General features: G+C 41.6%; 1 protein-coding gene and 1 long non-coding RNA gene across 2 annotated transcripts in view; one reads left to right on the top strand and one right to left on the bottom strand.

Annotated features, from left to right (window-relative positions):
- ZBTB16 (zinc finger and BTB domain containing 16) overlaps window positions 1–7,450 on the top strand; it is a 244,531-nt gene extending 237,081 nt beyond the window's left edge. The window contains exon 7 of the mRNA XM_074304216.1: window positions 1,495–7,450. Within this exon, the coding sequence (XP_074160317.1) occupies window positions 1,495–1,724 (230 nt within the window). The 3' untranslated portion in view covers window positions 1,725–7,450. The remainder of the gene's footprint in view (window positions 1–1,494) is intronic.
- LOC141563316 (uncharacterized) lies at window positions 6,907–20,761 on the bottom strand. Its single transcript, XR_012488391.1, has 5 exons — window positions 20,599–20,761; window positions 10,373–10,539; window positions 8,128–8,319; window positions 7,406–7,498; window positions 6,907–7,189 (listed from the first exon to the last, which is right to left on the bottom strand). It is a non-coding gene; the product is annotated as an uncharacterized LOC141563316 (long non-coding RNA).
- Window positions 20,762–24,831: the final 4,070 nt, after the last annotated feature.

Here is a 24,831-nt window from a genome sequence, read left to right as displayed (position 1 = left end):
AGGAAAGGGCAGTATAGGTTTTATACAGTGAATGGTTAAAGTGAATTAAGGCTGTCCTGAATAGTAGTTTGGAGGTTATCCTGAAGGTTGAAGTTAAGGGTCCAGATAGATTAGTTTGACTAAGGCTAAGATAGCTAAAGGTTAGGTTGAGAACAGGACACATTGAGATAAAAATAAGACTTGTGTACAGAAGGATCAACAGCTTTTACTTTGGAGGGAAAAAACAAGTAGAAACAATTCATATTTCATCAGGAAGATTGGAGAGAGGTGGAATTTTTATATTTTATATATAAATAAATAAGTACATATATAAAATATTATATAATATGTATCATATATTATGTATGTGTGTATATATATGCATGTGTATGTACACACATACACACACACACATATATATATATATATATATAAATATGTAGGTATGTATGTGTATTATTTATTTAATTCTTCCAGAGGTAAGAAACATTACACTATAGTAAGCTAGAAAGTCTTTTGTCATCTCCTCTTCTGGATGGGAGAGACCTTTTATCTGTCATTGGAATGGGAAGATCTGACTGACTTGTCCAGAAGCAGGGGGTGTGGGATTCAGTAGCCTCTGGACAGTCCTGCTGGGTTAAGGGAGTCTATCTGTGGAAAGACCCAGAAAAGGAGGAGGAGGCCATGTCCACAGCTCATTCTCTTTTGCAGCTCTAACTATACAGAGCCTCCTGATACTTGGGGAGGATGGTAGAAAATCCTCACTGCTGGTGCTCCCAGCATCCCAAAGGCCATTGGAGTCCCAAGGCTCCCACAGCCCTTTGCTCAGGATGTGGCTGGGGCTGGCAGATCATTAAATGCATTGGTGGTAACTATTGTAAATAGCAGATCGATATTTAGATCACTTTGGCTGTTCATTACTTCATTATTTGTGGGTCCTCTGCACAGAGTGAGTATCAATATCCAGACGTCTGGCCAGTTAATTACTGTATTGAAGCAAGTTTCCCTCTGATCCTCAGCTCAGCTCCAGGGGGCTATAGCAGAGGGAAAAAATAGGGGAATCTGGGCTAAGGCTTAACATTGTCTAGGCAGGTCCCCATCCTTTATGTCTCCTGGATATATTGAGTATCCAAATCTCTCTGACTTCAGATAATTCCAGAAGAAATGTGGGGGATCTGCTCGGAGTCTAAACTCATTGAATAGCCATGACCTTTACCCCTGTCATCCTCTCACTCCCTCATTCCCATCATCCCCTAGCCCACCGATTTTTGGTCTGGGAAGCAGGTAATCTTAGATCCTTGCCTTCTTTTTGGTCCATTTCTTGATTTTTCCTTCCTTTCAGTGGGCTAATTTTTAAGGGAAATGTTTAGAGCACATCTCCATTCCAAGTCTTGCGTGAGGAAGATGGCGGTGGGTCTTAGAGTCTGTGGAGGGAAGTGAAGGTTTCTGGGAAATGGAAAATGTAGAGACAGGGATCTCCTAGAGGTCTGACCCCCTTGTTCTCGTCCCTCCCAGGTGAGAAGCCCTTCGAGTGTAAGCTCTGTCACCAGCGGTCCCGGGACTACTCGGCCATGATCAAGCACCTGAGAACCCACAATGGCGCCTCCCCTTATCAGTGCACCATCTGCACCGAGTACTGCCCCAGCCTCTCGTCCATGCAGAAGCACATGAAGGGCCACAAACCCGAGGAGATCCCGCCCGACTGGAGGATCGAGAAGACGTATCTCTACCTGTGTTACGTGTGAGGGGCTGCGGGAGGAGGAGGGCAGGAAGCGGAAGAGGACAGCTCGAGGGAGAGACGGGATCACAGGGGCCGCACACACTCACACTCACACACACAGAAGAGAAGCGGACTGCACGGGCCCTGGGTGGGCCGTGCCGGACAGAAGACACGCTTTTTGTTTGGGGAGGGGCTTTGTTTTGTTCTGCTTGGGTCCTGTTCTCCTGCTCTTCCCTGCCCTTCTCGCCATGCCCTTCTTCCTCTGACTGGGAGCCAGGCTTAGGGAAGCGGAGGCAGGCTTATGGATCTCCACTTAACTCAGGCAGGCTTTCCTCAGAGAGGAGTGGGGAGCTTCCAGTCTGGCGCAGGAGATGAGAGGGATCAGTGAAGTTTGTCATCTGCTGTAGAATGACAGCGCTGGCTGGGTCCTGCCCATCTCCCCCATCACTCTCTCTCACACATACACACACACACACACACACACACACACACACACACACACACACACACACTCACTCACACACGTTACCTGCTTTCTTCTCTCTCTCCCTATATCTAGCAGGCCATGGTAGGATCCTGTCTCCTACTTTCCCACCCACACTGCCTTTCCTGGGTTCCAGTACTCAGTCTCTAGAAATCCCCTTATATTCTGAGCCTTCTAGGGGTGAAGAAGTAGCATCAGCCTCTCCATCCAACTCTCCTTTGCCTAATTTGGGCAGGACTGCCCCTAGAAATTGAAAAAAGGAAAATGCACACTTACACACACACACAATCCACAGTCAAATTTTTGGGGAGAACATACATACAACTCAGTTCAAGAATAAATATTTATTAAGCACCTACTATGTGCATGACAGTGCTAGGTGCTAGGTAGAACAAAGATTTAAAAAAAAAAAGAAGAACAATCCCTGTTTTAAGGAGCTTACAATCTATACCCCAAAGGGGCTGATTTCTTAGCAGAAATATTTAGAGGACATCCCCATTGCACCCCCAAGCCTGGTGTGAGGAAGATAATGGGTGGGTCTCATAGTCTTAGGGTCTGCAGGAAGGCAGAGGAAAGCTCCCCAGTCCCGCTGTGGGATCAGTTCTCAAAATCCTCCAGAAAGGACATCACTGGGGTCCATAAGCCCTGGGGCTCATCTTTATACCACCCACGGCCCCCTTCCCCCACTTGCTGCATCCCTGAATCTGCCAAGGAATGGAAGAGGAGGAGGCTTTTTAGTCTCGTCGCATTTTGCTTCTTTTCATGACAACCCCCCCCCATTTTCTTTCTCTCTGCGTTTAGCACGTTGTACTTGAATTACCTCAGTTTTTTGTGACCTCATGAGCTTTCCCCCCATGTATGTGTGGATGTTTTTATTGTTATGGGTGTTTTTTTAAAAGAGAGGGGGTGGTCTTTTTCTTGTGTAAAGTTGTAATTGTTTTTATAAACTTAGGTTGCGATCTTCCATCCCCAGAGTACCTACTACTTGTCCCCTGCCCACTCCCTACCCCCACCTCACCCCCAGCCCTTGGAGGGGCCAAGGGATACAGTGCTCAGGATGGGAGAGTAAAATCCTCTTAGTGCAGGGGAGAGTGGGAGTTCTCAGATAGGAACCACCAGGGGCTTAAAATAGTCACTTGCCAGCCCGGCCTTTGTGGTAGAGTGAGTGTGGTAGAGCTACCCAGTAGTGAAACTGGGCCATTTGCAAAATCCATATGTTAAATCAGGCCCCAAACTCCCCTATAAAAAGCCCACCTTTCCCACACTTACAGTTATTCAAGCTTCCAGGGCTGGATTATTTAGATTATTATAGCTCTGTGGCCCTAGCCCTTGGTGTGCATTATCATTACCAAAATTGGTATTTTTTTCCCTAGGCCAGTCTGGTGGGAGACTAAGATTTTGTTATTGGGGGTTTTATTTTGTTCTGTTTTGTTTCTGGTGGGGGAGGAATTTTTTTTTTTTCTGAAAGCTACCTCTTATGTTTGTCTAATTCTTTCTGTTCCTTTTCCCATCTACCCCATCCCATCTTTCTGCTCCCCTCTCCCACTTTTGAAAGCACATTGGCAATATTTGTGTTTGCTTTGGGATGGGCTGCTGTTTCATCTCAGGCTTTATTTGCAATGATTGTGTGTGCATGTGTATGTGTGTGTGTGTGTGTATTTGTCTTTCTCTGGGAAAGTTGTGGCTGCATTTTATCTGTTTTAAAAAGTGATTTTTAAGGAAGCTGTATGTGATAGGGAGGATCATGAAGACTAAAGGGAAGTTGGAGGGATGGGGTGCTGCTGTAACCCTCCCATCCCCCTGCTTTTATGCCTCCTACCACCCCATTCAACCTCGTCCACCAAATCTGAAGGCCTTAAAACTAGGGGGACAGGATTTGGAGGGTGGGGGAGCAATAATCACATGATAAGACCAGTGGTCAGGGGCAGGGGATGGGGGTCAAGGGAGGGTGCAGTTTTGCTGTTTATCTTAAAGACTTAGTTCTTTGGAAAGGAAAAAAAAAGTTCAACTTGAAATATGTGACTAGGACAGTTGTTTTGTTTATAATGTGAAAAGAGTGGTATTTTGGGGAGGGGCAGATAGTAGAAAATTCATTATGCACTATAGGCTCCTCAACCTGAGCCCCTCCCCTCTCCCTGGGGGGAAGGGAAGCACTAACTGACCACCTAGCCCTACAAGTCCCAGAAATAAGGATACCACACAGTTTTGTGGGAAAATAATCAAACTATTTCATAGAATTAGCCAGCTTTCCTCCTCTTCTCCCCCACCTGCATTATCTCTAGACTCTCCCTATCTAAATCTGGGTCACCCTTTCCAATTCATAAAAGCTGAGAGGGTTGAGGTGATATTTACAAAGTGTAATATTTTTGTAATAATTGTTAATTCCTTTATCAGTTCTCACAGAACCCTGCCCTTTCCTTTTGCAATGTGAATGGGGAAAAATTAAAAAAAAAAAAAAAAAAAAGAATGCGTGTGTGCGCGTGCTGCTGAATGTGGGTGCTTTTTGTGTGTTGCAGTTGTGTCTTGAAATCATGCAGTATTGTAGTAATCTGGTGTTACAGAATTGGATGGTACTAAATCAGAGCCAGCTGCCTCCCTGATGCCCCCAGGGCTCTCAGATTCAGGGGTTAGCCAGAAAGAGGTCAGGGTGAGCTGTGGGGTTTCACAAACAGGATTGTGTAGGACTGGCACTGTACTCGCCTCCCTGTGGAGATCCAGTCACTCACAACTGGAGTTTGTAGGATAGGTGGAACCTATTTTTTTCCTTCCCCTTCCTATTTTTTCCCCAGGACCCTAACTAAAAAGAGAGAAGATCTGAATTTTCCATGGCCCAGTTAGCTGCGGGGATGGAATATAGCATTCTGAATTTTCCACCTGTTTGTACAGTTAGGAGGACATATGAACCTGGGCCTGGGAATTTCTTGGAGTGGAGGAAGGATTTGGGGCTGGGAGGTGAAGAGAGACTTGTCTCTCTTTCCAGTTGGGTCTCAGAGTTTTGTTTCCCTATTCTCCCAATTAGTGTTTCCCCTCCCTCCTCCTTTCTCTGCTCTCCCTCTGTGCTTCTTCATTGTCTCCTCCCTTTTCTCCCAGTCTCCTTCTCTCTGTCCGTCCTGATCCCCTTCCCATTGTCCTCCTCCCCCCAGAATCCCCTCAGCTTTGGTACAGCTGACAGCCAGCCCCTGCTGGCTACTGCCTTACACCTTTGTAGTGAAACTTCTAGCTGGAAAGTCGGAAAGTTGTCTCTAGCCTCAGATTGTGATTCTCTTGGTCCTCCTCTATTACTTGTGGCATTCCCCTCACATTCGTGTGCTGCCTTTCCTGTTTGCTCCCTCAATCATTTGAAGCATTAATATCCTATGTACATATAGGATAGACATATATAAAATATATCTATCTATATATATGTATATATAGATCTATCTATATATATGGAGAGAGATATAAACAAGTCAAACCCCTGCTGCTTTGTGTTGTCAAGGATTTGGTGTTTTAAAAAAAATTAAAAGGTGGGAAAATAGTTGTTGGGTTACCAGGGGGCACTGTGGACCCCCTGATTTCAGTACAATCCAAGGATGTAACATAGGCTTGTTTAATCTTTGTGCCTGAACAGTTTTTTTTTCAATGTTTAGAAGAAAAGGAAAAAAAACTGCAATTCCTCACAAGTGTATGGTACCTTTCTAGAATCCATTGATTGGTACAACCAGCTGCAGGGATGTCCCAGGAGAGGGGAGGAGGACCATGGCTTGTTCCCGGTTTGGGGAGTGAGAGGTGGCCTTTGTTGAGCTCCATCCTTGGGAAGATTGGAACTCTATTCTGAAGCCCTGATGTAGGAAGACCCAAAGGAACCAGGATGTGAGTGATCTGGGACAAAAAAAAATAGAAAAAATGATAATAAAAGACCAAACTGTGCCCCAGAGGGAAAAGGTGTCAGATCCGTTGGGAACGTTGGGGTCTCTTTTCCCTGATCCATTTTTGTCTCCCTACTTCCCTACTTCTTCCTCCTTTCCTTCCTCCCTCATGCACCTCCTCCTGCCCTGAAGCTTCCAGGCACAGGGTGCCCAGTGGCAGAATGGAGGTACTTCTCTGGATATTTCAGGAAAAACAACAACAACAACACACATGGACAAACTCTGCTTTGGTGTGAATGGTGGTGGTGAAGAAATCTTGAGCGAGCCAGAAAAGGGGGACAGAAAGAGAAACTGGAAGGTGGGACGAGGGGGAAGGGGGCGGGAAGAAAATGGCTACTAGGCCAGCTAGCATGACACTGCCTCCCTCCCAGGCCACCTGGGCCATCCCACTGTGCAGACAGGGTACCAACCTCTTGGTGTCTATCATAGTGTTTGTTCACATAGTGTTATGCATGATCTTTTTAAGGTTAAGAATCCATGGTAAAACACTGTGGAATCCTATCCATATATATATATATATATAAATATAAATATATATGTAAATTATAGCACTGAGGGCCCACTGCCCTGCTGGACCAAGCAAAACTAAGCCTTTTGGTTTGGATGTATTTTGTTTTGTTTTCATTTTGTTGTTTTCATTTTCGTTTTCATGGCTTGTCTTATGTCGTGACAGCACAAGTGCCAGTCCGATTGGTCTGTATTACAAAATAGTGTTTTTAATTAATTGATGTTCTAGTTAATGTCTACCTCAGCACCTCCTCTTAGCCTAATTTTAGGAGGTTGCCCAATTTTGTTTCTTCAATTTTACTGGTTCCTTTTTTTTTGTACAAATCTGTCTTTCTCCCATTTCCCTCTTTCTCTTTCCTCCTCCCTCTTTTCCTCTCTTTCTCTTTCTTTCTCTGCCTTCCCCTTCCTTCTTTTTTTCCCCTCCTCTCACCTTCACCTCCTCCCCTGCCCCCCACAGTCAGTCATGCTTGCCAGTCCTCTCTGTCCGAGTACAGAAGCAGTTTGCTCAAAGTTGTGCAGTCCTGGTTGCAGCTTTCCGCATCTGCCTTCGTTCCGTGTAGATTGACGCGTTTCTTTGTAACTTCAGTGTTTCTGACAAGAGAAAAAAAAAAAAAAGAAAAAAGAAAAAAATGAATTTACTGCTGCAGGTTTTTTCTCTCTCCATGTGTCACTAAGTGAAGTTTGTGCCTTCTATAGCAAAGAGAATATTTTTTACATCCTACTAACAGTAGATTTTTTTGTAGTGAACATTTTTTGTATTTTTATTTATAAGTCTCATAAGAAAAATAGCAATGTTCAGTTGTATACCTTGAATCTGCAGTTAGAAAAAAGAATAAAGTTAATTCAGTTGTCTCTGGCTGGGTTGTTACTTGTTGTTTGTTTTATTTTCTAATTCTTTGCCTTAAAAAAAAAAGAAAGAAAGAAAGAAAGAAAGAAAGAAATTGTCCTTTTCTGCAGTTTGTAGCTGAGGGACTAGGAGGGCCTCTCTCCCTAGCTGGGATGTAGAGGGAGGGGGTGGGAAGAGAGACCTGAACTAATTTATTTCCAAACTCTCACATAGTCTTGATGTTCCGAGTTCTTTTTTTCCTAGTAGCAGACTTGGTGGGAATAAACTTAAAAAAAAATTAAATAGTCTTTTGAGCTGAATACAAAAGATAAAAAATAAACATGGGAAGAGGTGGCTGTTTTGGGGTGACTGAGGATTTGAGGGTGTGGGGGATGGGGGGGAAGCTCTTGGGAAAGACAGGAGCCATAGTCAGGCAAATCAAGCAACAGGACCTTAAGCCTAGCCTCCTCATTACTCAATATGAAAGATTTCCAGAAAGATCAATGAATAAGGTTTCCTGTCTTTCCAGAGGGATGGGGTTCAGGCCAAAGCTAATTCCTGAGCTCTCCCTCCCTTTCCACGCTTGTAAACATCCCATGTACCCTCTTCCCTCTTCCACTCTCACTTAACTTTTTCTCTTATACTGTTAGGGGGTCACAGAAAGTCAGCACTGAAATAACCCAACATATCATTAGGGTCCTACCTGCGAGCCACATTACACAACTCTGCCTCTCAGGAGGGATGGTTCTCCTGCAGACCACGTAGACGGACATCTCTCCTGTTAAGCCTTCCCCTCTTTGCATAAAACCTGGACTGCAGTTCCCCCTAGGTTGTCAGTATTGGAAGGAACCAATCCTTTCATGCCCCAAATGTTGGGGACGAAGATTTCCATCTTCTGCAGAGAAATTTCATTATATTTGCTTGCTGTTCTGGCTCATGGACAGGATTTGACCTTTGTAAATAAGAAACAGTTTTATATGCAGATGCTGTTTTGCCGGACTTCTCAAATGTCAGAGTAACAACGGTAAAGTGTATTTGAAAAACCTGGGTTGGGTCAGGGAAGGAGCGTTTTAACATGTTACCCTTACCTTCCTCACCCTGACTCCAGAGTGTTCCAGATCACCTGAAAACACTTTCTGTTGGGGGGGAAACAAAGGCCTCCCTTTCTTCTTCAGGGGAGACTCTGGTTTTCTGACTCCCTTAGTTACTGAGGACTCAATCTAAATTCAGACAGCCCCAAGTTCTGTTCTCCCGGGGTGGAGTGAATGTTTGTGGGTGCCATACAAAAGAATTTACTCTGACCCACCAGAACGGATCTGGGAGCCAACTGGAACAATCATCTTCCAGATGTTTCCTCAAGAAGACTTGGGCAGAAACCCATTTCACAGACGGATAGCTGAGGCCTAGGAAGGGGGTAAACAGCTCTCTCTCCATCTACTTGTGCTATGCCCCCTCCTTTTCAGCATTTTCCCCCTCTAAATGGATATGACATTTCTCTGTTGGTGCCTTTTCCCATGGAAGTTTCTTAGTGTTTCTGTCTGTTTTATTCTCACTTTGGGGGAAAAAATCATGTCTTTCTCAAAAATGTAGTTCTATATCAGTGACCCCCCCTTTTGCTTGCTTCCTCCAGGCACAGGCCCACGCACTCTGGGCCCCCCTCACCCCCCAACACACACACAGTCACACACTCCTTCGGGCCAGCGCTGCCCCTCCCCCAGCCTCCCTCCCTCCTGCCTCAGATTTCTCTTGACAGATGGGAGGGCAGCGAGCTCTCCCTCTTTAAAACAACATTTAATCGCCGTTTTCTGTTGGAGCACATCAAAGCCAGGGCTTAGGCGCTGCGCTGGGGTCCAAGGTGGCCGTGCAGGACCGGGGGGAGCGGAGGGGAGTGAATAGGGGCCGGCCTGAATGGGCTTTGTGTGACCGCTGGGGTCTCCCGGCTTTACATGCTCTTTGACCCAGATATGATCTCATGGAGAGAAAGGGGCCCCGGGCTGGCGAGCCTGAGAACACTTTGTGGCCTGCCTCACTCAATCCCTCACCCCCTGTGCTGACAGCCTCAGCTGTACCCCTCCCCCGCACAGGCAGGCCGGCCGGGCCTGGTCAGCAGGGGGCCGCCCGGTGCTCAGCCTGGCCCAGTCCAGAGCCACGCACTGGCCCTCCACCCGGAGTGCAGGGAGGGCCATTCTGGACACTCCCCGACAGGGCCTAGTCCCCGCCTCTGGACAGGCCGGGGGGAAGGGGCTGGGGGGGGGGGAGCTTCTGATGAGTTTGGAAATCCTCTTCCTCCTGTTCCCATAACCTTTAAGGATTTTTCATGAGTTTTTTTCCTCCCAAGTTTCCCCAACCTCTCTTTCTCTCTCTCTCCTCTGTCTGTCTTTCTGTATCCACCTGTCTCTTTCTCTTTTCTTCTCCCTCTCCTGTCTGTCTCTCTGTTTCTGTCTCTTTGTCTCTCTTTCTCTGTCTCTGTGTCTGTCCCTCTGTCTCTGTCTCTCTCTCCCTCTGTCTCTGTCTCTCTTCCTCTCTCTCTCTCTCTTCCTCTTTTTGTGTCTGTCTCTCCCTTCCTTCTCCCTCCCTCCCTCTCTTTCACACACACACACACACACACACACACACACACACACACACACACACACACACACACTTCTCTGTAACTTCATGACTAAGAAATACGGAATTAGGTCAACAAATAACCTAATGATATTCTCTATCCCTGAAGGACCATGTAGCACCTTCTTTTCACAATACCTGAGAGATTGTCCCAAGAAGGGAAGGGATTGTCCCACTTCTCCGGTGGTTTATTTTATTGGGGATAGGGAAAAAATGAGGAAGATGGTTAAGAGGAGAAGAGACAGGGATGATGACCCCCTTGAAATCACTTAACACTGGAGTAAGACAGGAGAAAAACAGTTAAGGTGGAGCTAGACTCCAAAGCCAGAGGTACTTACTTTCAAACTCAGTATTCTCTTGCTCAGGCTCAATTTCTCCCGTTTGCTATAACTGATCTGTCCAAAGTTTAAGTTTCTTCATTTGTAGAATGCAAAGCTATTTTCAAAACTGATTAACACATGCTACACTGACCATCAGAGCAACTCCATGGACATTGTTATTTCCACTGAAAACAGAGGGAGAGATGAAATGACTTGACTCCTATTTTACAGACTTCTCCTCCTGCCTTGAACCCCCAAGCCATTCTATTGAATACTAAAAGTGAGAAAAATTTAAAAGAGATAGGTATGGGAGATGTGCTTAAATATTATCTGACCCCTATCCTGAAAGAATGGTCTAAAATTGGCCCCCGGGGAAGCTGGGGTATATGTGAGATATGTGTACACAAATGCACCTGCTCCAAAGGGATGCCATGTAATGAAACCGTATATGGGGTCCGGTGATACAGACATGGTGCCAGGATTTCTGGGAGTCCTTGTGTGCCCATTTACAGACCTTGCTGCTACCCATCTCTGGGTGGGCTTCTCACACCTCTGCCTTCTCCTGTTTGGACCCACTCCTCCCTGCCTGGCTGAGGCCCTGGGCCCCAGGGTGGGTGAACAGCCCTACAGTTTGCTCCTTTCTCTTGTGGGTTCCTCTCCTGGTGGTATTTTTGGCTCCCAAGGGGCTAGAACAAGTTTGCCTCAGTGAAAGTGAACTCCCTCATTTAAACCTGACTCCACAGTACTGCAGCCTCCTGCTGTGTTAATTATCCTGTAGTTCTAAACTGATTGCTGTACACTAAGCTTAAGCCCTCCTTTATTTATTTACTGACTACATTAATAGCTAAGCCTGTACTTTCTAACTGAACACTGCACCCCATTTCCATCCCCAGAAAGGACTGAGGTCTGCTATCTGCAGAATTTGCCCTCTGGCCTCCAAGGCTCACGCACCTCTATTTTCAGAACCCAACAAGCCTGGCTTGGAAAATCCGTTGAATGCTAGGCTCTCCTAAGGCTCTCTGTAACCTTAAGGGGTCACTTTGTCCACCCCTTTGCCCAAACAAGCAAGGCTCTGTCTCCTGTTCTGAGAGCCCTACAGAGAAGGGAATGGCCCTAAGCTTCCAAGGCTCCATCAGCTTTGCATTCCTGCAGCTTCCTCTCCTTTCAGAGTAGTTCTTTCCTCCATCTGACTCTTATTTCCCATCTCCAAGCCCCTCCATTCTGCCCCATGCTCTCCTTGAGCTCAACAGGGAAACTGGAAGCGCAGCCAGTGTCTCCAGACTTCTTTCAGCCCAGCCACTGGGCTGAAGGCAAACTGAAGTTTGTAGTATTCTTTGCACCTCCATCCTGGACAGCCATCTTTCATAACCCTGAGCCATACAGGGTTTCAGTTCTTGAAGCTGACCCCAGCTTGACTCGAAAAGACATTCCTTTTCACCAAGCCCTCTCAGGCCCTATCCCTTGCATTTGGAACCGGGCCAGTGGTGCAGGTAGGGACTCCATCTTGCAAGCAAGTTTACAGTGGCATTTACACAGAGGGTCCTGGGTAATAATATTTATTAAGCACCTACTATGTGCCAAGCACAAGTACTAATACAAGAAGAGGCAATAGATGCCCCTTGTTCTCAAGAAGCTAATGAGGATGGAAGATAACTTGCAAATAAATATATACAAAGCAAGCTATACAGGATAAATGAGAAATTAACAGAAAGAAAGTGCTGGAATTAAGAGGAATTAGGGAAGGTTTATCGTACATAGGATTTTAGTTGGGACCCTTGTTTCCAGTAGTCCAATGGCGACCTCAGCAGGACCCTGTGCAAAGTAACAAGGAACCTGGTGAGTCTCATGTTTTCAGAGTTGCAGTTTGAGACTAGAAAGCCCTGGGCAGCAGGGACAAGGACAGTCAAGGCTCTGAGAACCATCTTTAGTGTACCATCGCCACCTAGTGGGAACTGTCCAACCTTGGGAACTGCATCAGCAGGGGCCATACCATCTCTTCTCCATCCCCTCCCCATCATAGCGGCTATGGAATTAACCCAGAAGGTGGAACTGTCCCATATGGACTCCTATCTGATAAAATAAAATCTGATAATTAGGATACTCTAAGCCTTTGGTCTCTAGGGGGGGGATGTAGAACATTTGTAGAGGGGAGAATGTGGTCCAGTACTATTAGATTTCAAGACTTTATGGAATCCCAGAATTTCAGAATTAGAAGGGATCCTAATAACCATCTAGTTCAACATCTCCATGCAAAAATGCCTTTTATGACCTACTTAACAAATAATCATTCAGCCTTTGCTTACAGATATGTAATGTTTAATTTCCCTTTTCCACTTTTGGATAGCTCTGATTGTTAGGAAAGTTGCCTACTTCATGTCCAGATGTGCCTGTTTGTAACTTCTGCCCATTGCTTGCAATTCTCTTTTCACTCTCGTAATCCCTCTTTCACATAACTTGATTTTTTGTTTTGCTTTTGGATTAGACCTGTGATTTTATTAGTATGGAGAAATCCCAAAGCAGATCAATACCTGCTTTGCAACTTAAAATCTTTGAGGATGTTACAAGTAAATGACTTGCCAGTTTGTATCAGCCAGAGTAATTTGAACCCAGATTTTCCTTACTATCAGCCAGTTCTTGAAGACCTAGAATGCTGTGATGTGTGCACCTGATGATCCATGAAATACTGAGTTTTTCAAATGTTATTGCCCCCCCAAGTCATCTTGTTTTCAGGCAAAGCTTCATTTTCCTTCACTTAAAAAAGAATCATTTTATTTCCCTCAATCACATGTTTAAAATATTTTTAAAACATTTAAAAAAATTCTGAGTCCCAAATTCTATCTCTTTCTCTCTTCCTCCCTGAGATGGTAAGCAATGCTATATAGATTATACATGTGCAATCACGTATAACATTTCCATATTAATCATTTTGTATAAGAAAACTTAAATAAAAAGGAGGGGAAAGAGAGAGAAAACAGAGAAATAGAAAGGAGAGAGAAAAGAAAGAGGAAATCAGGGAATGATGGAAGGAAAAAGGGAGGAAAAGAGAGGGGGAAGAAGGAAAGGAAAAGAAAAGAAATAAATAAGAAAAGATGGAGAGAGAAGAGGGAGAAGAAAAGAGAAAGAAGAAAAGATGGAAGGAAGAAAAGAGGGAGAAGGTAAAAAGGAAAGAAGAAAGGAAGGAAAGTGGCAATAAGAAAGAAAGGGTAGGAAGGAGAGAGGGAGGGAGAAATGGAAGGAAGGATTGAAGGAAGGAGGGTAAAGAGAAAGGGAAGGAGGGATGGAAGAGGGAAGGAGGGATGAAAGGAATGAAGAAGGAAGGAAAAAAGGAAGTGGAAAACTATGTTTCGGTATGTATTCAGACAATATTAGTTCTTTCTCTGGAAGTAAAAAGCATGCTTCATCAAAGGTCCGCTTCTTTCAAAATGATCCCCATGTTGTATTAACTTCAAGTTCTTCAGCATCTTGGACTCCCTCCTCTAGACACTCTCCTAAAATGTAGTTCACAGAACTAAAATGACATTCCAGTCAGATTCTTTCTAGTCTCAAAATACAGTGGGCAAATCTTTCTCCCTTTTTGGCTACCATACACTCTGTGGATTTATATTCAATTTGTAGTCCACTAATCTACTCTGAGCCTTTTCAGGCAAATTGTTGCCTAAACATATCGCTCCATCTTATTATACTTGTGAATTTTATTTTTTGAATTTAGTATTTCATTTAAATGTATTAGTTCATCTCATTAAATTCACCCCAATGTTTTAATATATTGAAATTAAAATCAGTAGTGAACCAGACAATTGAAGAGAAAGTTGGAAAACCCTACTCAATTGAGGAATTCTGAGACAGTCTATTTTAGCTTCCTTCCTTTACACTGATGTTCTGGATCTCCCAACCTACTCACTCAATCTAGAGAGGACTATCATCTCAACAAAGACAGTGTTTTTGTTGTTTTGTTTTGTTATTGCTTGTTTCCCTGGGAGTTGACTACACTGCTGGGAAGAGATAGAATGTAATGGAATATTACTGTTTTATAAGAAACAGTTAGCAGATGATTTCAGAAAGGCCTAGAGAAACTTATGTGAACTGATGCTAAATAAAATGAGCACAAACAAAAGAACATACAGCAACAAGAAGATTATCATCTCTGATGATGAACTTGGCTCTTTTCAATCATGAGGTGATTTGGGCCAATTCCAATAGACTTGTGACGGAGAGAGCCATCTGCATCCACAAAGAGGACCATGGGGATTGAATGTAGATCACAACATCTTATTTTTACCTTTTTGTTGTTGTTTGCTTGCTTTTTTTCTTTCTCAATTTTTTTTCTTTTTGATCTGATTTTTCTTGTGCAACATGATAAATGTGGAAATATGTTTAGAAAAAAAGAAAACCAGTGTAGTCAACATCTTAGAACACACAACAGAGAATCTCTCCAAAAATGATAAGTAAAAAATATAAAACTAGAAGAAAAAATACAATTTTCAAAGAACAGGGTATTTTTAAAGCCACCCTACCCACTACTTTATCTTCTATTACCCCTCCTTTTCTTACATTTTTGTCCCTAGTGTTCCTGTTTTGAAGGAGATTGAAAGGGATTGAGTACGAGTTCTTGGACAAGTAGTTATCCCAGGCTTAGATATTGAGCTGTGTGGGGTACTGGAGATAAATGGCTAAAGAGATAAAGGAATTGGACAGTTTTTAGTTTAGGGCATAAATGAGCCTGCAAGGATCTTAGGTGCACCAGGCTGGTGGGACTCTTCTCTAAAAGTTATTAAGGATTTCCTCCCTATAGACAGAAGTGCCCAGTAGAGAAGTCTGTGAACCATGACTCCATGACAATATTAAATGCTCCTCCCAGAATTTATCTTTCAGCTTGATTTATCACTCAGTTCTTCTAGGTTCTGGAGAATGTCCCATGCTTTAGAAGGGACCTTGCTCATTATCTCCCCAATTACCCCTCCTCACTTTCTCTCTGTCTCTGCCACTGTCTGTCTCTCTTATCTCTGTGTCTGTCTCTGTCTCTGGTTCTATCTCTTTGTCGCTCTTTCTGTCTCTGTTAGTATCTCTGGATCTCTCTGTCTCTCTGTGTGTGTCTCTGCCTCTGTCTCTCTGTCTCTATTTCTGTCTCTCTGTCTCTGTCTCTCTGTATCTTTTTCTCTATCTTTCTATCTCTATATTTCTTCCTTTCTCTGTCTCTGTCTTTCTCTCTGTCTGCCTCTACCTCTATTTGTCTCTCTGTCTCTGTCTCTTTGATTCTATCTCTCTGTGTCGCTGTTTTTTTCTGTCTCTGTATCTCTCTGACTCTCTCTGCCTCTGTTTGTCCCTTTCCCTCTCTTTTCCTCTTTCTCCCTCCCTCTTTCTCTTCCTCCCTGTGTTCCCCCTCTCTCTGTCTAGTTCTCTCTGTGTGTGTCTCTGTCTTTCTGTCTCTCTGTTTTGTTTCTACCTCTATATCTTTCTGCTTTCTTTTTCTCTCTATTGTCTTTGAATCTACACACACACACACACACACACACACATATGTACATTCACTTGTGTGTTTCTATCTATCTTTCAGAATTAAGAATAATCTTCATATTCAATAGGGTAGTTTCTTTTGGTCTAATGTGAGCTTCTAGTGTCACTCTGTGGCAAAAAGCAGTAATGCACAAAGTTCCAGGGCCATGGACAGCTCCCACGAGCTTTTACACATGCATTTTAGCATCTTTTTAAACTGTGTACAGCTACTCCAAAACCATATTTCTAGATGTGTGGGTCATTTCTGTGGATTCACCTTGAATATGCTTTCTTCTGAGGGGAATGATTCTTAGTGGGAAACCTAAACCTGGAGGTCTCTACTCACTGCTGTTTGCTACAGCTTCAAATGAAATATGCTCACTCAGAAATCATGGTTATTAGTGTAAAGCTTAGAGTTCAGAATTTGGTGCATTACATTCCATAGTTTAATATGTGAAGATCCGGTTTTTGAAGCCTAACTTCTAAAGTACATGAATGAAGGAAGGGAAGTGTAAGGTACTTATAATAAGCCTGAGAGAGAACTGGGGAGAAGGAGGATCTCTAGAAAGGAAAAGAAAATGTATTAGCATCCATATAGTAGCAAGAGAATTAAAGGAAATGCCCCAGAATATTGGGTAAAAATTGCAAAAGATTTTGGATCTGTATTACCAAAAGTATCAATTCCCTTAATAAAATTGCACTTCTGTTGAGGTAATGAACTAATTTCCCATTTATGTCTCATGTCTTCTTTTTTTTCTCTTGTTCTTCATAACTAGAAACTCAGTTCCCAATGCTCCTGAAGAAAACACTGAGTAGCAATGCAACCTCTCATTTAGAATCATAGGATGTTAGAGCTAAGAGGAATCTTATATAGATCATTGAGCCCATTATCATTATTTTAAGGATGACTAAATTGAAACTCCAAGTGATTATATGAGTCATGAAAGATCATACAGTTAACCAGTGCTGTTAACTGAGATCTAACATTCAGTCTAGTATACTATAATATTAATCAACTCATTGGAGATTTATTAAGTGTCTATTATATGCCAGATATGAGGGATACAATGAGAGAAGCAAAAATAGTCTGTGCCTTCAAAGAATTCGTATTATATTGGAAGAGACTATGTATATATATATACATATACAAAATATTATATATAGACAAAATTATGACATTAAAATTAGAATTTGTATAGTACTTTAAAATTTACAAAGAGCTATATTACCTCATTTGATTCTTTCAACAATCCTTGTAAAGTAGATGCTTTTATTATCCTCATTTTACAGGTGAGGAAACTGAGGTTAAGTGATTGTCCTACAGCTAGTAAGTATATGGGATAAAATTTAAACTCAGATCTTCATGATTCTAAATGGATCTTTGAGCTTATAAATTTGAGCGATCCCTCCAATGAAGTATCCAGGCCTACTCAACCTGTGCAACTTGATCAATATTGTCCCCAAAGTTTGGGAAAATTAGGAAATATTTCATATAGAAAATAATGAATTTCGAAGGAGACTATGAATTCTAAGAGACAGAGATAAGGAATGAAGGAATTCCTGACATGAGGGATAGTAGAATGAATTGGAAATATTCTATATTTCCCTGGAATCTTTGAAACAAAGACTGAACACTGACTGAAGATGTTTTAATGGGGATTTCTAGTCAGGCAGAGAGTAGTCTAAAAAACCTGACATCCAAATGACATTGTGATTTGACTTCATCGATCAGGCAGAATCTGAGGTCATGGAAGGTTGAGCATATTTCAATTTTGAGAGAATCCTCTAGGACCTTGGTGATGGCTTCTTATTCAAATAGACATTCTACACTGTCATATTTGCTTCAGGTATTGGGGTTTTGAGTCTTTGGTTTAGGACTCAAATTTCTCAGCTCCATCTGGATTATGTTGCTCAGTTCTGGGTGCTATTTTGGGAGGAAAAAACACTGACAAGTTGGCATCCAAAATAAGAGATCTGGAGCCCAGACACAGGAGAAGTCTTAAGTCTTTGGACAAACAAGACAAAACTGCTCTGGCCATGTTTAGTTACATCTTTTACATCGTGACTTTCTCTATCATGGTTTTGATGTATCATTGGTTGGCATAAGAAGTTAAATGGAAATTTTGGGGGAGTTTTATGGAAGCCACAGATGACATAGAAAAAGTTTAGAAACTCAGAAATACACAAAAAATATGCATATTATTATATAACAACCACCAAATTTTATAATAAAATATTCTAAACAACACATATAGGAAAAAGAAAAAAAAATTCAGATTTCTCCTCTGGTACAAAAGAGGGGCTAAAAATTTTATATGAATTTTCCAGAGTCTGGGGCACTGTACTCCTAACTCCTGCAATGTGGAAGGGATAGCTGTATTTGTAGCAGAATTTAAGGGTCTGAACAAAACTCTCAAAAAATGATACATTTCTTCTTTAGTCCTTTTGGGTTGGAATGAGGGTGGGAAAACCTAAGCTTATTTCATGTTTTCATTCCCATAGACCCTAGTGGAATTGCCTCTTATGCATGGGGACAAATTTCCTTTCTTGCTTTTACCTAAATGAGGTTTCCAAGAGAAGTGGATGTTATAGAAACCTAAGTCCCTGAAAGGACAGGGATTCATTCTTCATGCCTCAAGGTCCCCTGCAAACTCAGGGTGCCAGGATCAAAAAATGTTTCAGCTCCCCCAGTGAGTCTGGCCACTGCCTTAACTTAATGATTTATCCACCTTCTTGTCCAGAGGCCAGACACGGCTAAATACATTCTAGAACTTACAATCACATGATTATATTTAGTGCTGAAAAAGGTTCAGAGGTCATCTATCCATGATTCATCATAAATTCAAAGCTGGAAAGGATTTCATTTTACAGATGAGGAAGCCAGAGGGCAAAGGTTAATTTGCCCAAGATCACACAAGTAGCATATCTTTGGTAGGAATTTCAACTCAGATCATCTAGAACCAAATTATAATGAAATGTTAAGTTCTGGAACATAGTAGGTGGCTAGGAGATATAAGTTTATAGGTTTGGGGAAGGACACAAGAGGAAGTTCTGAGAAAGAAATGGCAAGAGATGAAGTGATTATCCAGACAGATAATACAAGTCAAAGATACACCTGTTCCCTGCCTGTGAAAAATCAAATTCCAAGTAGCTAATGAGTGAGTAGACAACTCTCAGCCCTCACAGCGTTTCATGAATTTCTACCTTTCCAAGTGTGTTCTGCCTTTGTGCAACTAATTGACCAGTGAGTGTTAGCTAGTGCTATCATACATTATATGACCAAGCTACTGGTCAGGCTGTCCCAACTGCGACATCATAAGGCTTTTTTAAACTTTTCTTATAGACAGTAAATTGGGCACAAGAATCTTTCAAGATCATCATGTAGCCTTGAACAATAATAATAATATGGGAAATTACTCCTGAAAATCCCTTAAATTGGCCACAAAGTATGGCTAATATGTTTAAATTGTTATAGCCAGAAAGGGGTTATGATCCTTTTAAAAGAAGACAATCTGTGTCAGAGAGCAGATGGAACTGAGATGGTTGCTATGGAAACAATTAAATGTGCATTTTATTTTTCACCAACTCAACTAAGCTTCTGATCAGGAAAGAAGTAGAACTAGGACTTGTAGGAGAGAAATAAAGCATAGAAACAAAACATGAATTAACTAGCAGAAGACTGGTGATTAGAAGGGTGAATACTCTTGAATATAGAATATAAGAATACTCTTATAAATATGATTATTCACTCTTCCCATTTGTTCCAGTGTATGTGTTCTTTGAGTGGAATGGTTAGAATCTCTGAAAATTGCTATTCTTTCTGGCTTCAGATCTTCTCTCTTTTGCCAAATGCATTGGTAAAGTAAATATGTGTATGATGCAATTCTACTATATGTAATTGGATCTTGAAAACAACTCTGAAATAGTTGTTTTAATTACCTCCATTTTACAAGTAAGGAAAAAGATATAGGGAGCGTAAGTGACTTGTCCATTAAGAATATGTGTGAGGGGCAACTACGTAGCTCAGTGGATAGAGCACCAGCCCTGAAGTCAGGAGGACCTGATTTCAAATCTGGCCTCAGATACTTAACATTTCCTAGCTTTGTGACCCTGGGCAAGTCACTTAACCCCAATTGCCTCAGCAAAACAAACAAAACCCCCCCCAAAACTATATGGGGACACAGGGCTTATGCAGTGGCAAATTTAAATTTCCAGAGAAAGACAACCTCAAAATCTTTTAGGTTCCACAAAGTAACTCTGTTGAGGGAAAATCCGCTTCTCCTACTTACAATTCTAGTTATTCAGTCTTGAGTGATGCATTTCAACTTACATAGCCAGATACTCACAATGACACTTAAAATATCAAAATAACCATCTAATACTAAATCAAAAGTAATAATAATACTGCAAAGCGAATGCATAAATAATAAACCCATCACACTTCACATAGAAACCTATATGACACTCTTCTACCAATGCACTCAATATTTTTGAGAAAGAGTGATACACATTTACAGAAATCTGCCAAGTAGTACATGAGTAAAACCCACATGTTCAGAGTAATTCATAGCTCTAGACTATAGTGTCCTCTTTCTGTCTCAGAAATTGTCCACAATATTCCTTGATGAATGTAACTTCTCCATGGATTAGATACTTCTATTTCAAACTTAAATGTGTGTATGGAGTTGATCTATTGAGTTGCTCCTATGATTATCTTGCTTCCAATCTGTTGCCCTCTTCAGCCACCTTACCTCTGAAAATAACTATAGAATACATCATTCCCAGCTTAGTGGATATAGTTTTGAAATATCTCTTTTCATCTTTCTTCTTTTCTCTTTCTTAGTTCAAACAAACATTAGTTGTCCCCCAGTCATACAATGTGGGACATACAATGTCCCACAATTTGTTGTCCATATTTCTTCCCATATGTCATATTCAATACAACTGTTACCAAATTCTCAGAACAATAGCTATAGCAACTGGAACTTAGAGTAAATATTTCTTTTAGAATTCTGAGCAGGACTTAATTCAGCAACAGCCCATAAAAGCATAGTACATTACTCCTTGATCAAGAACTAGTAAATGTCTGGGATGAGACTTGAATCTAGCTAGGTTATTCACTGCTTCTGGCTGTATATCCAAATGTTTTCTCATACTGGACATTGGAAAGAGGGGATTGAAGAGCAATAGGAAAGAAGGAGGATAAAAACTATAAGAATCTGATTCTGGCTATTCTTTAACTGCATCATTTTCTTATTTTTCCCAAAATTTATCCAGTGTATTCCTGCCCTCATGACTTTGCTCACATTGATCCCTATTTTTAGAATGCCCTCTCTTTCTATCCATATACCTGCTGAATTCCCATAGATCTTTTAAAACCCATCTCATATGCCAACTTCTCCATGAAATCTTCCCTTCTTCTCTAGATTGGTGACAACCTACTTCCTCAGCTCTCATATAACACTTTTAAAAATACCACTTTCCTAGGCTATAGACACCAGAAGAATAGGGACTGTGTCTTCTTTAAACTTTTATCTGTTTCAGGTTCTAGAACAGAGATTTTTACAAATGGACAGGACACAAAAACAAGAGCTGTCCAGGTCTTAAATGAAGTTTAAATAAGCATTTGAACCTTGTTCAGGGTATGAAAAATTTATTTGGATTACACTTGATTTAATTTGAGGGCAGCTGGCAATTCATTAGCTGGCTGTAAGTTCAGTGACCCCTTCACTATCACCCACTCACTTTGAAAAGCAAAACACACGTTGGAGCTAGGAGACAAAGCACAAAATAGGGAGAGCTTTGTGAGCTAGCCCTAATCATTTGGAATTGAACAGGCCCAGAGAGCCCAACTGAATGATCTACCTAGAAGACACACTGGTTAAGGATATCATGAGAAGAGAAAGTTCATTGGATGGTGTGTGAATTGTTTGGCCATAAACATTCTCCTCATGTATGCCTTTCTACTTGGTCTTCTGTGTATGTTACCCTTCTCAGTGATACCATGTATATTTCTGTGCGGCCCAGATTTATGGGGGAAATTATTTTATAGCTACATTTATAATTCCATCTCAGTAAATTATTTTACTTTGAGCTTATTGTGTTTTCTGGCTATTAAAAGTCAATGAACTGATGAAAGCTCATGAGCTATTGGTTTAGGAGTGTAGACCTAATAGAGTAACCTGAACCTGGAATATTTTTCCCTCAGGGGACCCCGACCTGTGAATTTTAAGTTGGGAGGGCAATCCTGGAGAAATAGCAACTAGAGTGCATAGAGGGGAATAGATTGGAAAGAGGCCAGATTATGATGGACTTTGAAAGCATGGAGGTAATAGGGAACCATTGATGTTTTTGACTGGGATGTGGGGTGAGGAATGACAATGGCAGATCTGTGCCTTAGGAAAATCAACTTGACAGCTGAATGGAAGATGGACTGGAGTGGGGAGAAATTTGAGAAAGGGAGGCCAACTAGCAGGGTGATAAGTGCTTAATATGAAAGAGTGTATGAAAAAAAAATAATCCTGGATTATATATTTTGAAACTCAGTTTCCTCATGAAAAAACTCAATTTCCTCATTCCTCAAAAAAATGGAAGTGGAAGTGGAAATGGCAACCTTATGGTGCAGTGGATACTCATCTTACTGGATTCAAATCCAGCATCAGACATTTATTAGCTTATGTGATCCTGGCCAAGTCATTTAACTTTATCTACCTTGCTTTCTTCATTTGTAAAATTAGCAGGAAAAGGAAATAATAAACTTTTCTAGCATTTTTGACCAAAAAACCTCAACAAACAAAACCCCAACCCCAACCCAAATGGGGTCAGGAAGGATCAAATATGACAGAACAAAATAAAATAGAGACTTTTAATAACTCCTCTTATAGAAAATGATGTGATGAACATCTTAAAGTTCTAGGTTAATGTAAGTTGAAGTTATTTAACACTGGATTTAGAGTCAGAAGATCTGGATTCGAATCCTTACTCTCCTTTCTCTATGGTATTGAACAAGTTACTTCAATTTCTTTTGCTGTGTGTTCTTTGAGTTCCCTTTGGCCTTTGAAGACTAAAACTCCTGGTTCTGGGATCAGTCCTACTCTGCTACTCTTCACTTGTTCATTTTCCTTGTAATGCTTGAACCTCTAGACCAGAAGTGGGAAACATCTGGCCCATATATAAGGTCCACAAAATATTTGCTAAGCACCTGCAGACAATGATGAGCTGAAGGCTAGGTATAACAATCTTCTACTGCTTAAGTTCTACATTGATGGTTTTGTATGACCCATGAATGACACTATTCAAATGGCCCTTGGCAGAACAAACATTCCCCATGCCTGACCTACTACTATAGAATTCTGCCTTTTAATTTGTTTTTTGAAGTATTACAAAGAGGGATTGATTTCCTCTGTTCTAATGCTCTCCCAAGAAGTTCTAGCCCAGCCCACTCTCACTTCCCAGATTCAAGTTTTATCTCTTTTCAATAATTAGTTTGCCAAAGCTACTTTTCTCACTGTATCTCCCCCACCCACGAGAGGGACTTCTTAGACTTCTTTTGATCAGTTACTAGTCAGTGACTTCAGGAGACTGATAACCCTTTCTGAATTTGTATGTTATGTACTGCTCTAGTAGGATTTCCAAAGCAAAGACATAATAAAGACAGGAAGATGAAAGCTTTTTTTCCAGAATACCAAAATTTAGAGGGCCCCAATACTTAGAAATAGCATCTATTTAACTATAGTTCTTAGTTAAATTAAGTAACCATATGGTGTTCTTTCTCTTGCCCCTGTTGCTCCCATCAGCTTCTTCCTAGGTTCTGTGATGTCTGGGGATTCTGCTCTTGGTGGGCAAGCTCAGTGGTCCATCATCATCCTGTCAGCACAGTAGCTGACCTTGATGATGTTTTTGTCCTTTTGAAGGCAGCTGACAACATTGATGAAAACATCCTGCTGAAAAGCATGGGAGCAAGCATACACCCTAGCTTCACTCTGGTGAATGGGAAAGCCCAGGAACGCCATCCGTTATCCAGAACCTATGCTAAGATGCTGCCATGAAAGTGATGTACAAAACTGATGAACTTCTCCCAGCAAACACATTTTGCTTTAATTTTCCTCAAGTCCTCATGACTGACAGCATCAAAAGCTCAAATTAACAAAACCTTCTGCTACCCACCTTGTTTCAATTCCAAATGTATGTTTGCCTAAAAGACTATTTTACAGAGAATTCAGACAAAGCAAACACTCACAAGGAGGTCAGAAGTGATACAAGGATACTCTCAAGGTCTCTGAAAAACTCTGGAACTGATCATGTGAGAATGAGAGATGCTGGCAAAGGACCATCCAGCATGGCATTCCCTCATCAGGGGAACTGCTGTCCCCCGTAAGCAAAGCAGAATTGCAATAGCTCAAAAAAGTGTAAGATGCCCAAATTTAGAAACATCTCCACTCCAAATATTCATGTGGACTGCCTGTGGTAGAGTATTCCAAGCTTGTATCGATCTGATCAGCCATAGTTGGACACACTGTACCTGGACTCCAACATAGTGAGGCCATTTTAGTACTCTTTGAGCATGAAGGGCAACAACTAATCCCAAATCTAAAATCTTGCATTTTAAGGTCCATTATCTGTCCTCAAGCTCTTTTTCCTCATTCCTCCAACTGAATTTCTCTTTAAAACTGATTTTAAAATGCTATTATTACTCTTTATCACTCTGGACACATTTTGTGATCTCTTCCTCACGAAAACCTCATAAGATTTTATAGTGTCTGCCTTGTGTCTTGAGGTTTAGTTTTCTCTCACTTAACTGAATTTGCCTTTAAAGTTAGGTTATAATGATAATAATAACAATTGTTAACTTTTGTATAGTCCTTGTTATTGCCAGGTACTGTGTTAAGTGTTTTATAATTATTCCTTTGATTTTCACCACAACCCTGGGAAGTGCTAATATTTTCATTTTACAGATAGAGAAAATCATGCAAATAGAGGCTAAA

This window comes from Sminthopsis crassicaudata, chromosome 3 (assembly GCF_048593235.1).
Source record: "Sminthopsis crassicaudata isolate SCR6 chromosome 3, ASM4859323v1, whole genome shotgun sequence".
NCBI lineage: Eukaryota > Metazoa > Chordata > Mammalia > Dasyuromorphia > Dasyuridae > Sminthopsis > Sminthopsis crassicaudata.
The sequence above is the reverse complement of the archived record's forward strand: the minus strand, read 5'-3'. Positions and strand labels throughout refer to the sequence as shown.